This window comes from Phalacrocorax carbo, chromosome 1 (assembly GCF_963921805.1).
Source record: "Phalacrocorax carbo chromosome 1, bPhaCar2.1, whole genome shotgun sequence".
NCBI classification, from domain to species: domain Eukaryota; kingdom Metazoa; phylum Chordata; class Aves; order Suliformes; family Phalacrocoracidae; genus Phalacrocorax; species Phalacrocorax carbo.
In genome coordinates this window covers 159314522-159327984 of record NC_087513.1, presented here as the reverse complement: position 1 = coordinate 159327984, position 13463 = coordinate 159314522, and the positions used below count along the sequence as shown (strand labels likewise).

At 51.9% G+C, this 13463-nt stretch overlaps 1 protein-coding gene across 1 annotated transcript; it reads right to left on the bottom strand.

Annotated features, from left to right (window-relative positions):
• Positions 1-3368: 3368 nt before the first annotated feature.
• LOC104044464 (G-protein coupled receptor 183) lies at positions 3369-6981 on the bottom strand. The gene has a single exon (XM_064440639.1). It carries the CDS (start codon positions 6953-6955, stop codon positions 5897-5899), a length of 1059 nt encoding a protein of 352 aa, XP_064296709.1. The 5' UTR covers positions 6956-6981; the 3' UTR covers positions 3369-5896.
• Between the last annotated feature and the right edge of the window lie 6482 nt (positions 6982-13463).

Sequence of the window (13463 nt, the reverse complement as noted above, 5' to 3'; positions counted from 1 at the left end):
CACACACACCAAAAAAAAAAAAAAAAAAAAAAAAAGAGTGGTAAAAGGAGGGGTCTCTGATGCTGTTGGACACAGTTCCTGTTTCACACAAGAACCATAGAAGAAAGATTCACACATCAGAGCTGGAAAACCACTCGCTTTCCACTTGGTGGTGAAACTTTTGTGGACCATTTCTGGGAATGCAAGGAGCGTGTTCTTCACAGCCTACGCAGTGTTTGTCCAACGCAGTTTTGAATATCTCATCGCGCAGTTTCTGTTTTGTGTGTGACCCGACGATATTTTTCAGGCAGCAAGAGAATGCAGAGTACTTTTCTACGGAGAGGATTTTGGGTCCCTAGGAAAATCACGCTGGTTTAAGCCCAAGATTTGATATTTTGAAATAAAAGTAGTTGCTGCTTTTAAAATTTCTCTACTAGACTGGGAATGTTGTCTTTTGAGACAACATTGGCGTAATTTATTGGGGACTTCCCTAGACGGTTATGTGATGCTTTTGAAATACGCCCACAGCAAGGTTTGTATTTGTGGAAACCTGCCTGATAAGCTGCCAGGTTCTCAAGCCTTGACTTTTTGCTGAGATGCAGAATAACTGGGCTCTGTACCTACCAAAACCATTTTCCTCTCCCAAAATGAGTGTGGAAGGTTGCCCGCTACTTACGTGAGTGAATGGACTGTCAGAGTTGGTTCTTGTACCGACCTGTGCTCTTTAGTGCTTGTCGGTGCCTTTGTGAGGACACGACGGAGGAACGGTCTCATTATTTTTGTCTGGAACAAAAGAACAAGCAAGCAAAACATGTTGCAAGGTACTGGGCAAAGGGCAATGGTTTTGGCTCTCCTGATTGTGGATGTGTGTATTTATACACACCCATATATGTGTATATGCATATGTATGCGTGCATGCATATGTATACATCCAGAGAGCGAGTAAGAATATTTATGCCTTGGTTTGTTGAATTTAACTGGAGCTAAGAGTTTGCTGAAGAAAATTAAAAGTCTGTATTCAAAGACTCCCTCCTCTCCAACACGTCTATATTCAGAGTATATATGCAGTTGCGAAGGCACCCAAATTTGAAAACACTCAGAACCACAACTCTCTTGTTGTAGGGGAACTGCATCTGTGTGAGGATAAATAAATGCACTGTATTCGTTTGAACTAACAGAGTTTCTTTGACACATAAGTGCCATTAATTTCTTGTGTGTGTTCTTCCATGAGAAAAACCTAAATGAGATGAGCTTTAACTGGGTAGCTATAATAACAAGTATTTTATATAAATGAGTAGAAATACTACTTTATTAGGAGAACATGCAAACGCTCTGTGTGTTTATATATATGCACGCATATACCTATTTTTTTATATATGTATATGTGCTTACTTAAAACATACTGGGTTTTCTTCAATTTTTAGTGGGATTACATTCCTCCTGTTCCCATACATAAAGGGATGCTTTGACTATAGAAAGCACACTCTTAATTGAAAATCAAAGAGGGTACGTGCTACCAATAGTTTTCAGTCCAAATATAAGGCAAGAAACAGATGATGGGAGCAGAGGAACGGTATGACCTGATGAATGGGTGCGACTGGTGAGAATCTCAGCGAAGTGGTGGTTCAACTGTCGCCATTTGATTTTTTCCAAAGGAGACGAGAAGTTAGCTGGGCTTGCTCACGTTTGTTGGGGGCCGCTTCCGAACCTGAATGGGAGCCGTGGAGAAAGCAGGGATATATATACCTTAAATTCCAGGATTGTGGCTGAACAGAAAGCAGGACTGGGCCTTTTGACCAGGGATAAGTAGGGACCATAAATGCCATTTACGATTAGCAAAGGAGAGGACTTGAGGGAGATGAGGGAGGTGGAACTGAGCAAAAACAGAGTTTAAGAAAGGAGCAAAGTAGAAGATGGACTGCAGAGGACAGAAAGAAAATTCCTGCTGAGAGAAGGGGACGGAACGTCACATTGCGCTTCATTCAGTTTTGAAAGAAGTCACAGAGATTCTGCGTGGAAAATGCAAATACACAACGTGGCCAATCTTGTACTGAAAATCGACTGGGTTTTCAGGGGGATCCGACTGGGGGATCCTTCCATTTTACATGAGATGGTACTTGCAAGCAAGAGAGAAGAGAGCATAATCCCAGCAACTCGGCAGCAAAGCAAACCCTGGAGCCGCCACAGTATGTGAGGAAGCAGGTGCTTCTGGCTTTCAAAGCACCGTTAGTCCTGCCAGCCTGACTCTTCTCCAGGCACCCCAGCCCCGCTGCGGAGGGACCCAGCTCCCTGCAGGTCCCACCGCTCTTCCCACACAAGGTTATTTATAAACCACCGTGCACATGGCCTTCCTGGGGAAGCAAGTGTGCTGCGTAAAGGAGGTGGATCGAGAGTTTGTGCTTGTCCCTCGCCGCTTTTGAGCGTTTGCTTTGCTTGCAGGGGGGAGTGGCATGCATGTGTGCACCTCTGAGAAGGCAGCTGTCACCCGCATCACCTGACCCAAACAATCACACTGGGGCTTGTTACGCGGCGGTGAGAAGCTTTTATTTTAAGTAGATATGTGCATTTTTACATGATAATATTTTCCCAGTTTACAAAGGTGGATGTCGTGACCTGCAATTGCTTCAATTCAGCACAATTTAAAGCACAGGCTGAAGAGGTGTGTTGTATGGCCCAGGTAGTTTGCTAACAGGTAACGTATCACTGTAACCAGGAGCTGTTGTCCCCCAGCATTCTCCTGGAAAGTTATTTTTTTTAGCCGAAAGCATTAAGTTTGGAACCGCTGTTAAGGGGAAAAGGCAGTGCCATCTGAGCTCCGTGTGCTTATTTGCCATTAAGATGCGGCTTGCCAGGCAGGCAGGTCGTCTGCAGAGGTCCCATCTGCTTTCTGCACTCACACGCGACTGCATGAGCTAATCGCCCTTTCGTGGAAGTTCAGGAGAAACCTGAAACGCACTGCAGTAGAGGGGCTTGGCTCACAAGGGGTTTCGGGCTACCGGGGTGGCGGCATGAGTTTGCTAAGGAAATCTTGGTTTGCACCACGTACGTGTATAATTTGTACGACTATACACGGGCATGGTAGTAGTGTGCGACTGCAAAAAGTTTACTCACTTCCCTTAGATAAAAATTCAGTTTTTTCCCTTCTTAGGAGGCAGCACGGCAGTAGGCTGCAGAGTAGGGTGAAGCAAGAAACACCTGCGTGTGGTGCAGTAGTAACTCCCCCCTGGGAAAACCATCAGGGACGCCGGCGTGCTGGTGGGCGCTCGCCGCACCCCTCACAACCATCCCTATCCAACGCACGACGTTCCTACGTGGCAGCAGGCGCGTGGGGGAGCACCAGCTGCACCTTTTTTTTTTTTTTTTTTTTTTTTTTTTTTAAACGTCGTGGGAGTATTTTTTAACCTTAAGTAAAGGTTTCGACTCCCTCTTTCGGCGGGAGCCGGTGCTGCCCCTCTCCTTTCGGGCAGAGCAGCGCTGCGTGGGCTGCGCGGAGCCACCCGCCCCACGGGGGTCCTGGGTGGGCGCTGCACCCCGCAGGGGGCGCCCATGGGTCCCCCCCACCCATGGCAGCAGCTGGGGAGGGGGCTCCGGCGGCGTTTCACATGGCGGGGGTGCCAGTGCTGGTGCAAGAGCATGAAAGGTGGGAATACCTTTATTACTAAAATACTTTGGAGAAAAATAGAGCCCAATAAAGAACAAACGAGGCTCTGTTCGTGCTCTGCCTTTTCCTGAGAAGGCTTTGTCACAGATTTGCCTTTGCCTCTGGCATAGGCTTCAGCCTGGCAAAACACCTCCGGGCTTTGAGAAGGAGGGTTGGCCACCGCTGCAGACCTGTGCTCCGGCGTTCGTGTGGAGGCTCGCTGAGACCAATAGCTCCAAACCACGGTTCTCCTGGCAGCCCCTGCCACAGTCGTACAGGAATTTGTGTTACAAAGGTGACAGAGCCAAGCCCTTCTTAGCGCAAGCAGGTGACATCGGGGGCGACAGCCACCAGCTGTGGATGGCGACGTTCAGACTGGAGAGTGGGGAAAATGTTTTCATCCGGCGGGTGCTGCAGCACGGGAACCGTCACCTCGGCGGGAAGAGCCTCCTTGCCTGGCGTTTCCAAGTGTCGGCTAGATGAAGCCACGGCCAGCCTGGCATCATGCCGGCCGTGGTCCTGCTTTGAGTAGGCTGTTGGGCGAGGCGATGCAGAGAGGTCCCTTCCAGCCAACACTTCTTTGATAAGTTAACAGTGCGCCAGAACTGTGCAGCAACTACCAGCCTCGCCAGGATCCTTTAGGGTGTTCAGACCATTGATATCCTTATATTATTCCATACCAGCCCTTCCCTGTCCATTGTAACATGCTTTTTAGGACAGAGGCTCTCTTCAGGCCAGCGCTGAGGTTACACCTGCTTTGTGTAGGGCTCAGACAACCTCCTGAAAGGACCTCCTGGAGTCCCTTTCCCACCTGAATTATTTTAGGCATCCCTCTTAGCCAGCCTTCAGCATGTCACAGTTACCCATACCATAAGTAAAGCCATCATCATCCAAAAGCTCATTTGTGCACATTTAAACAATAAAGGGCTGTATTTGAGACTATTATCAACTTTGTAGCCATAAAGAAAAGGTTATTACCTTAAAGAATGATTTGTAATAATCAAAAGTGTCCGGTCATGAAACTTCTTCAGTTTTACTTCTCAGCAAAATAAAGCTGCATTTTCTACTCTTCATGTCTCTGTGCGTGTCTCTGTCCCTTCCAGCCTCAAACATGAGACCAGCCATCACAGGAACTGTGAAATCCCATGTGTGTCTTCTTTACCTGTAGTCCAGCAACTTCAGAGAAGAGCCAAGGAGGTCCTTGCTCCTGCCGACCTCATCGTCACATGGACTCAAATGCTGACGGGAACCTGATATCTCAAGGCTCCTCCTCTCGCTCTGGCAATCCTCACATATAACCTGCCCTTAGCAAAGCTTTCGGACTCATCAGGGCGCTGGGTTCAAGCAAAGGTCACTCAAGGTCACCCTCAGTCCTCCTCCCCTTGTCCCCTTTCCTCCACTCCCTTCAAGCAAAGGAGTGGAAAGGTTTCCCCGGTGAGTTCCCTCAGGGTGGGTTTGCAGCCTTAGCTGAGCTGCGAGCCAGGCCAGCCCCTGCGTTCCCTTCCTGGCGACTGCTCCGGCGACTGCAGAGCTGACAGCTTTGAGGAAGGGCACCTGGGGAAGGAGCAGACACAGGCAGCGGCACTCCCAGGAGCTCTGCAAATTCACATCCTCGCCCCTCTCCCTTGAGGAAGGTCTTTACTGGCAGCTCCCACGCACCCCATGCTTACTGCTCACCCCATGCGGTGCCCAGGTGCAGGAATGGGACTCTGGGCAGGGGGAGAGCAGAGCTGCCACTTTTCGGTGCAGGAAAGGAGCTGTAAGTTACTTTCTTCCTGGAAGTAACATTCTAGCCTGTTCCTGAAATATTCTGAGTCTGTGCGCTCCATGCCAGCCATCCCAAGTCCCACAGGGGCAGTGCAGGGGACGGGGACAGAGAGGCAGGGACAGCAATGGTGGTTACCGGCAGCCACTGGCCCCACAAGGAATGCAGGACAGGCGTGGGAGGGCAGTGTGGTGCAGTGCTGGGAAACCCCCAGCTGCATTTGCCAGCCAGAGCAGTTGCACAAGCTGCCTTCTGTAGGCTTGGGGTGAAAACAGGCTTGTCCGTGCTCCAGGACAGCAGGTCCAGCAGTGTAGAGCACAGAGCCAGGCATGCGGAGCCAGGCAGGGCTCTGTCCTGGCTGGGTTGGCTTTGCAATAGCCCCTGGCTCCAGGCAGGAGACTGGTGAAGCCTAATGGAGGTGCTGGTCCTGCTCTGCAGCCCGGCTCTGGCTCCTGCCCGTTGGGGATGGTCCTTAAGCTGCAGGCCAGAGCGAAAGGGAGGGGGCTGCACTGCTAGACAGAGACAGAGCCAGGTGGCTGGCTGTTGCTGTTGCTCTCAGAGTGGGTCTTGGCAGTAGAGGAGGTGGCCATCGAGCCACTGTTCCTGAAAATGCGGAGCAGCCTCCGCTTGTAGCCCCGGAAGGCAAAGAAGTAGATAATGGGGTCAATGCAGCAGTTGAGATTCATGAATGCCACGGTGACTTGCAGGGACATCTTGAAGGCTTGCTGCTCACGGCAGGACGGCTGGTAGAGAATTTTCCTGACCATGAACTGGACGATGTTGAGGTGGTAGGGGCTGAAGCAGAGCAGGACGGCCAGCAGCACCACCAGGATGACGGTGAAGGCCCGGCGGTGGTGTCCATTCTTCACCGTCAACGGGTTCTCTTTGGCTGTCTGGCAGAGCTTGAGGTTGATCCTCACATAACACACAAAGATGATGCCCACAGGCAGGAAGAAGCCGAGTACGCAGGCGCCCAGGAGCAGGTAGGGCAACTTGGGAATCTCTTCGAAGTTGAAGTACTCCATGCACGTCAGCTTGTCCCCCATCCTCCGCGTCATGGGCCGCAGAAGCAGTGGCGCCGTCTGCAGGAACACCAAGGACCAGATGAGGACGCAGACGCCCCTGGCACGGCTCATCTTCCGGATCCTGCCGGGGTGCCTGGTGCGCACCACAGCGATGTAGCGGTCCACACTTACGCAGGTCATGAAGTAGATGCCCACATAGGTGTTCATGTAGAAAATGAAGGCTGTGGCCCGACAGAACCAGTCGCCGAAGGGCCAGTCAAATTCCAGGATGTAGTAGGCGATCCTGCCCGGCAGTGCCAGGGTGAAAAGGGCATCGGAGAGGGCCAGGTTAACCAGGTAGAGGTCGGTGGAGTTGAGTTTCTTCTTCCTGCGCTGGAAGGTGATGCAAAGGGCCAGGATGTTCCCGCAGGCGCCGAACACCAGCAGGGTGGTGTAAAAAAGGGAGAAGGTGACTTTGGCGGAGAAGTGGTGGTTGTGCACGTTGCAGCTGCTCTGGTTGCTGGAGGTGAGGTTGGCGGGCGGGAACACGGCTTCTGCAACAGCCATTTCCGCGGTGCCTCACGAGCTCTTGCCCTCTCCCTTGGAATAAGAACAGACATGAAAGTTGCAGCTTATCGATAACAGGAACGGCACCCATAGGGCCAGCACTTGTCACGAAGTGAAAGGCCTGTCCCCTGCTCCCTGCCCACCCCCCTGGCAGCACACAGCTCGAGTCATTTGGAAAAACGCATCTCTTGTGATTTCGGTGCGAGCGTCTCAACAAAGGCTGTGACTCATTGTCTTCTTGTCACCAGCTCCCCTTACTTTTGTGTTTTTGCAGTCCAGTCAGCACCAGAAAGGACGGGGGGACTGGGAGGGGGAAATCGCCTGTCACAAAAACAAGGTCCCAAACTCATCTGGTGGCAGCGATGTCACCTATTCATCACCGCAGGGGGAATGGGGAGCTTCATTGAGAAAAAAAAAAAACCCCAGAAGGCGGTGGGACCGGCAGGCAGAGGTGTCAAAGAGCACCTTTGCAACCCTCGGGCTGGGACCAGCGTGGAAACAAAACTGCAGAAATTCAAAGCGAGGAATAATCCCAGCCTTCCCCAAAAACCCCGCGCCCCTCGGAAGCGTGGAGCAGGGAACACCCCGGCCGCAAACCCCCGCGCCCCGCACGCCCTGCTTCCCGCCGGGCCGGGGCCAGCGGGGCCCCTCCGCCCCCGGGGGCTGCAGCACCCCCGGGGCTGCGCGGCCCCTCCGCCCCCTCCCGTCCCGTCCCTTCCCTCCCCGTCCCGTCCCGTCCCGTCCCGTCCCGTCCCGCCGGTCCCGCCGGTGCAGCCGGGGCGGCCGCTCCTCCCCCGGCCCCGCCGCTCACCGCACGCTGCCGCCCTCGGGGTCCCCTCCCGCCGCCAGGCTCCGCTCCCCGGGACGGGACGGGGCGTCCCGGGCACGGCGCTGCCTCCCGCCTCCGACGGCGCGGCCCTCCGCGGGGCTGAGACGCTCACACGGGCACCGACACGCACGAAAGGGAAATCAGGAGATCTAACCTGGGACCGGCGGTGCCGCCTCCTCCTCCGCCGCCGCCGCCGCCTCCTCCTCCTCTTCCTCCCGCCCGATGCTGGGGGGCGGCAGGCGCGGAGCCTCCCTGCCTGGCTCTCGAGGTCCCCGGCCGTGTGAGCGCCTCTCGGGATTTGCTCAGATTATAAAAGCACCGTGAGGTCTGGGGTTTTTTTGTGTGAGTGTGGTTTTTGTTTTTTTTTTTTTCCTTTTCTCTTTCTCTCTTAGGGTTAGTAAAAATACATGTTCGTTCTGGGTGGTTTTCTTTTCGGTGTGTGAGAGGCATTCTGCTACAGTGGGGTTTATTCTCAGTAGTGGCTGCGCTGGAGAAGATAAATGACTGTACCTGCGCAGCAATCGCTCCTGACATCTGAGCTGACTTTGGGTTTTACTCTGAACATTTCTATAAGGATGCAAAATGCAACTGAACAATGAAAACAGCTTCAGCTCTGGTTCACGTGCAGTCCAGAGGGGTCACCCTGGGCACATAAGTATGGCCACGGCAGCATGATCGGACCGTGGCACCTTTCCTGATAAAGTCTGGATTAACATCCCGTGGCGCTTATCACGCCTGTGGCCAGCGCACTCCATGCTGTGCGTGACTCCCCAGGCTGGGGTGAAGCCCAGGTTTGCCTTTGGTACACCAGGCACAGCTCCTCGAGGCAGAGGCTAACATGAGTGGAATTAGACAATTCACCCTTAGAGGAAAAATATTTTCATTATTAGGATGATTTATTGTGTGGTGAATGTATGGCAAAGCCCCTTGTCTTGGCTGGAGCTCTCGGGACAGGCTCCATCCCTGCAGGGTGCTGGGCAGTGGAGGGCTCTGATTTACCCCATGGCCCCATGTGTGGGTGGCCGGCAGGGCCATGGCATGGCTGGGGAGCACAGCAGCCCTGACCATGGCACAGTGCTGCTGGAGAGAGGGCAAAGGGTGTGAGCAACGAGCCTGCCTTGCAGCAGGGAGAGAGTACTTTCCTCCCCAGCACTTCCCAAAATGTTTGCAGAAGCACAGCCTGCGCTGTGGCTGGCAGGATGGCCTTCCCCACAGCGGCCATTTACTGGAGGCCACGGGGGCTTTCAAATCCCAAGAGGATTTTATGCTCTTTTTAGTGGTTTTAGGGGTTTTTTTTGTTGGTGGTGATGATGATCACACTTGTTTTCTTCTTTTTCCCCTCCCCAAAACTCCTAATAAACCAGGAAATTCCCATCACGGGACATTCAGGGTGCTACTGAAAAATACTGAGGCTAAGAAATGTCAAGGTTAAGACTACTCTTAAGTTTCTCTCTGAGCTAGTAAAGCTCAACCAATTCTTTACTTGCATAATATTTATAATATTGTACAACATCGTGGCATTAAACTCAGTACTAATCTGTGTATTCATGTATGGTGAGTCATTTGTATAGAAATTACACAGTGAATAATATTGCCATGAATTACCACAAGTTGAAGGTACCTATCCAGTAATAGTGAAAATTTGCTAACAACCACCTGTTAATGGAGATACTTCTGTCACTTGGGGGTTTATATTGCACGAAGGGAAAGGTCTGCTAATGAGAGAGTAAGTGCTGAGTAAATGTTTAAAAAATATTCCCTAGTAAGATGGGGATTTTCTACATGGACATGTGTCAAGAGTTAAGCTAATCAAACGTGGGTGGGGCTCAAATATTCTTGAGCTGGTTCATCATGACTGCAAAAATACCCAGCGGATAACATCACAGAAGTGCTATCCCTACAGAAATCCTGAGCCCTCACCGATTAGTGGATCCAGGACCATCCTTTCGCCTGCCTAATGCACTGCATGAAATACAGCTGTGGCTGAAATAAATACTGGTCATCCTGAAGTCAGGGGTCACTGTAGCACTGGTGGTGGAAAAGCCAACACTTTGCCCATGAAAGGCTCCTGTCCATCCTCGTTACGCTCTCTCACATGAGAATTTGACCTCCACAGATTAACACCGTCAAGGAAATAAATGTGGGATGAAGCTGGGCAAAATGCCATTGCCTTCCCACCGGGTGCCCACGTCACCTCGGGCTGGTCGCCATCACTGGCAGACAGGGCGTTTTGTGATGCAAATTCACACACGGGACTTTTTCCATGCTGTCAAACGCCCCTCATACAATGCCTCCCATCCCTTGGGCTCTGCGCTCACACAAGCACTAAAAAGGGAGCCGCAGATCTCAGAAGGGGAATTACGTGCGGATAACCCAGCAGCCCCGGTCCTGCCGCTAACACGAACCCCGGTGCCGGGGGGCTTCTTGTGGGAGCCCATGGGGGTGGGAAGGCATCGCTCTGCCAGAGGGGGGGCCTGGATAAAGGGGAGTATGGGGGGGGCTTAGCCCCTGAGCGGAAGGTGAGGTCCTTCCCGGGGGCCAGGCAAAAAGCAGGTCCTGGGGAGCCAGAGGAGGGAGATGCCCCAAGTAGCATCACCAGCCTCAAAAACAGGCGAAGAAGCCCAAGAGTCCAGGTGACAGCTGTGTCCAGTGACTTAGGAATAAGGAGGAGGGAAAACAACGTGCTCTACCTGATTTTATTTTTCTTTTTGCAATACAGAAGAAAGGAAGTGGGTTCTTCTGTGCAAAACATGCTCCTGCCCTGCGTGCAGCAGGTGCTGCGCTACAGGAGTGCAACCCAGCTCCACCCGTTTGCAGGGAGCCAGCAGCCCCACCAAAGCAAGTGATGCTGCACCGTGATGCACCGCAGGCAACGGTCCCTTTTGGATGGGGCGCAGGGCTGGGAGGACCTCCTTCCCAGCTGGTGGGACCCCGCTACCTGTCTCTTCAACGCCAGATTAGCTGAAAAGGGACACCCCTGCCCCAGGATCGCAGAGAAGTCCTGTCCACCCCAGTTTGCAGCCATCTCATTTAAGAGAGATTGCCCTTTACCGAACGCGGCATTTGGATGAAACATGCTGTGGGATTTGCAGTGTAAGGTTCATCTTCAAAGCTGGGTCCAGGTTTTCTTCTCCTGTAACTGTATTTGCACAAAACAACTTTTCCTTGGGCCTGTCAGGGAGTGAGCAAAGGGTCCCGCAGCCTGGGCACCCATCCCAGGGTGAGCAGAAGCTGCTGTTTTCGGGTGTCCCTGCTTCCAGCAGGCACCCAGCCAGGGTGCAGGGGACACCTTCTGGGGGGGTCTTGTGCAAACAGCATGGAAGATCTCTTTCCTGACATGTCCATCATGGCCATTAACCACGATGCAACCCCAGCCAGGTGGCCGCCAGGCGGCCAACCCACGCTGCTTGCCTGGGGGTCCATGCCACCCTTCCCAGAGCCAGCTGTTGGGTATTCTGGGGTAGAAGTGCCCCTCTGTGAGTCACTGGGGTGCTCTCACACATCATCCTCACAGAGAACACCACTCTCTGCCATCCCGCGAAGGCTCCCTGCAGCCCCCTCTCCCTCCTGGAGGTCTTTGCATGGACGTTTCATCCCAACCCACCAGAAAAGCCAGCCCGCAGCTCCTCTTGGGTCAGGTCCTTCAGGCCACCACCCGTAAGCCCGGCCATGGGGGCGGGTGTGATGGGTGAGGAAAGCTTGCAAAGAGCCATCAGAGCTGTGATAGGCAGGCGTTCGTTCGCCCTCACACATGCTGGGAGAGCTGTCACTGGCCTTGCTCCAGAGCTTCATCTTCAGGTACAAAGCCATGCTCAGGGGTGCTAAGGCTGTTGTTTACACCTGATGGGATTTCCCAGAGTTGAGAGATGATTTGGATCTGGACTTTCTGAAGGCAAGGCAGCATAACAAATGAGGTAACAGCCCCTTCTCGGAGAGACGGCAGGAAGTTTGCGCCTCCTCTTTCCATTGTATCATTGCCTCTCCCTCTCTCCTTTCCCCGTCAACTTCAGCTACCTTTTCTCTCTTCTACTGCAAAACATTTTCAGGAAGCTTTGGGTTTAGACACAAAAATCTCAAATCCAAATGCTTTCGGTTTCGATGCAAGAGGCAGGGATTTTCCACAGCTCAGCCCCTGGATCTCAGGCCACCACTAGTCATCTGGTGGTAGAGTAGAAATTAGAGAAGCGTCTGATTTTAACACCCACCTGTCCATTCAGTAACAGCAGCTATGTGGGGAGGACAACATTTGAGATGCTTTAACTCAAGATGGTGGGAATTGTAGAGAAAGCAAAACCTGTGCTGAGATTCCCACCAATTTGCGACAAAAATCTCAAGAAAATAATTACTGGGGGTTTGGTACACTTGAAACCTAATCTGGCCCTAAATCTAGGCGGGGAACACTGAATAACAAAGCAGTTGAAATCTGCTTCTGCTTGACATGGCCTGATTTATTCTGCATGCGCAGCATCAGCTCTGGAAATGATGTCGCAGCACCAAGTCACGACACAGGCAGAGGAGCGACACAGCTCACCCGACCGTCCTGAGCGGTGGAACACAATGTGGCCACTCCCAGAGCTGCTTCCTTCCACCTTCAAGCCCAAAATGTGGGCACAAAGCCTTACATGTGGGCCACACAACCGTCACGGTTTCCATGTGCCTATTGTTTCACTGAGCCTGGCTGCAGTGAGGGGGTAGCTATGCAAACAGGGGCAACTCTTAGTCATGAAGATCTAATGAATCTTGGCAGGAGAAATACCAATGAAATTCACATTATGAAATAACTTCCTCCAGCAAGCATGAAAAGGCACTTGTTCCCACGCTGCACCGAGACCTAGAAGCTCCATTTTGATTTTGCAGGAATAAGATGAAAGTTTTCTTGGTATCTGATTTCTGTGGTTAAAAACAATGTTTAAACACTTGTTAAAAAAAAAAAACCCAACATTCATAAGCCAAGTTTGGAGAACTGAGGTCCTATTTTTATCTGTTTTTTCTTATGCCTGGACCACATATGCTATACCCGTACACACATTTATAACATGCAGCTACGACATGAACAAAAGCACCTGGTGTAGAATAGTGTGCTCGGGGTGCAGAATGAGTGTTCATGATAGAGAAAGTGCCAAAAATGTATCTTAATTCAGTCTGGATCTCCATTATCCTATAAAAATATTTCTTTTGACAGGTCACTTTCTTATCTTGTGACTCATTAGTCATTCTTTTGTTTTTTAAATTGTCATTTATTATTCGCATTCAGTATTTAGGCCATGTTATGACCAGGTTTGGGCGCTCAGCACAGCGCACCAAAGCCTCACAGATACACAGAATGGTTGAGGCTGGATGGGACCACTGGAGGTCATCTGGTCCAACGCCCCCCTGCTCAACAGGGCCACCTAATGCTGGTTGCCCAGGACCATGTCCAGGCAGCTTTTGAATATCGAAGGATGGAGAATCCACAACCTCCCTGGGCAACCTGTGCCAGTGCTCGGTCACCCCCACAGGAAAAAAGTGTTTCCTGAGGTTCAGAGGGAACATCCTGTGTTTCAGTTTGTGCCCATTGCCTCTCGTCCTCTCACTGGGCACCACTGAGAAGACCCTGGCTCCCTTGTCTTTGCACCCTCCCTTCGGGTATTTTCAAACACTGATGAGATCCCCCTGAGCCTTCTCTTCCCCAGGCTGAAC

Coding starts and splice junctions, on each gene's coding strand:
- LOC104044464 (XM_064440639.1), bottom strand. CDS start 6,955: ATGGCTGTTGCAGAAGCCGTGTTCCCGCCCGCCAACCTCACCTCCAGC.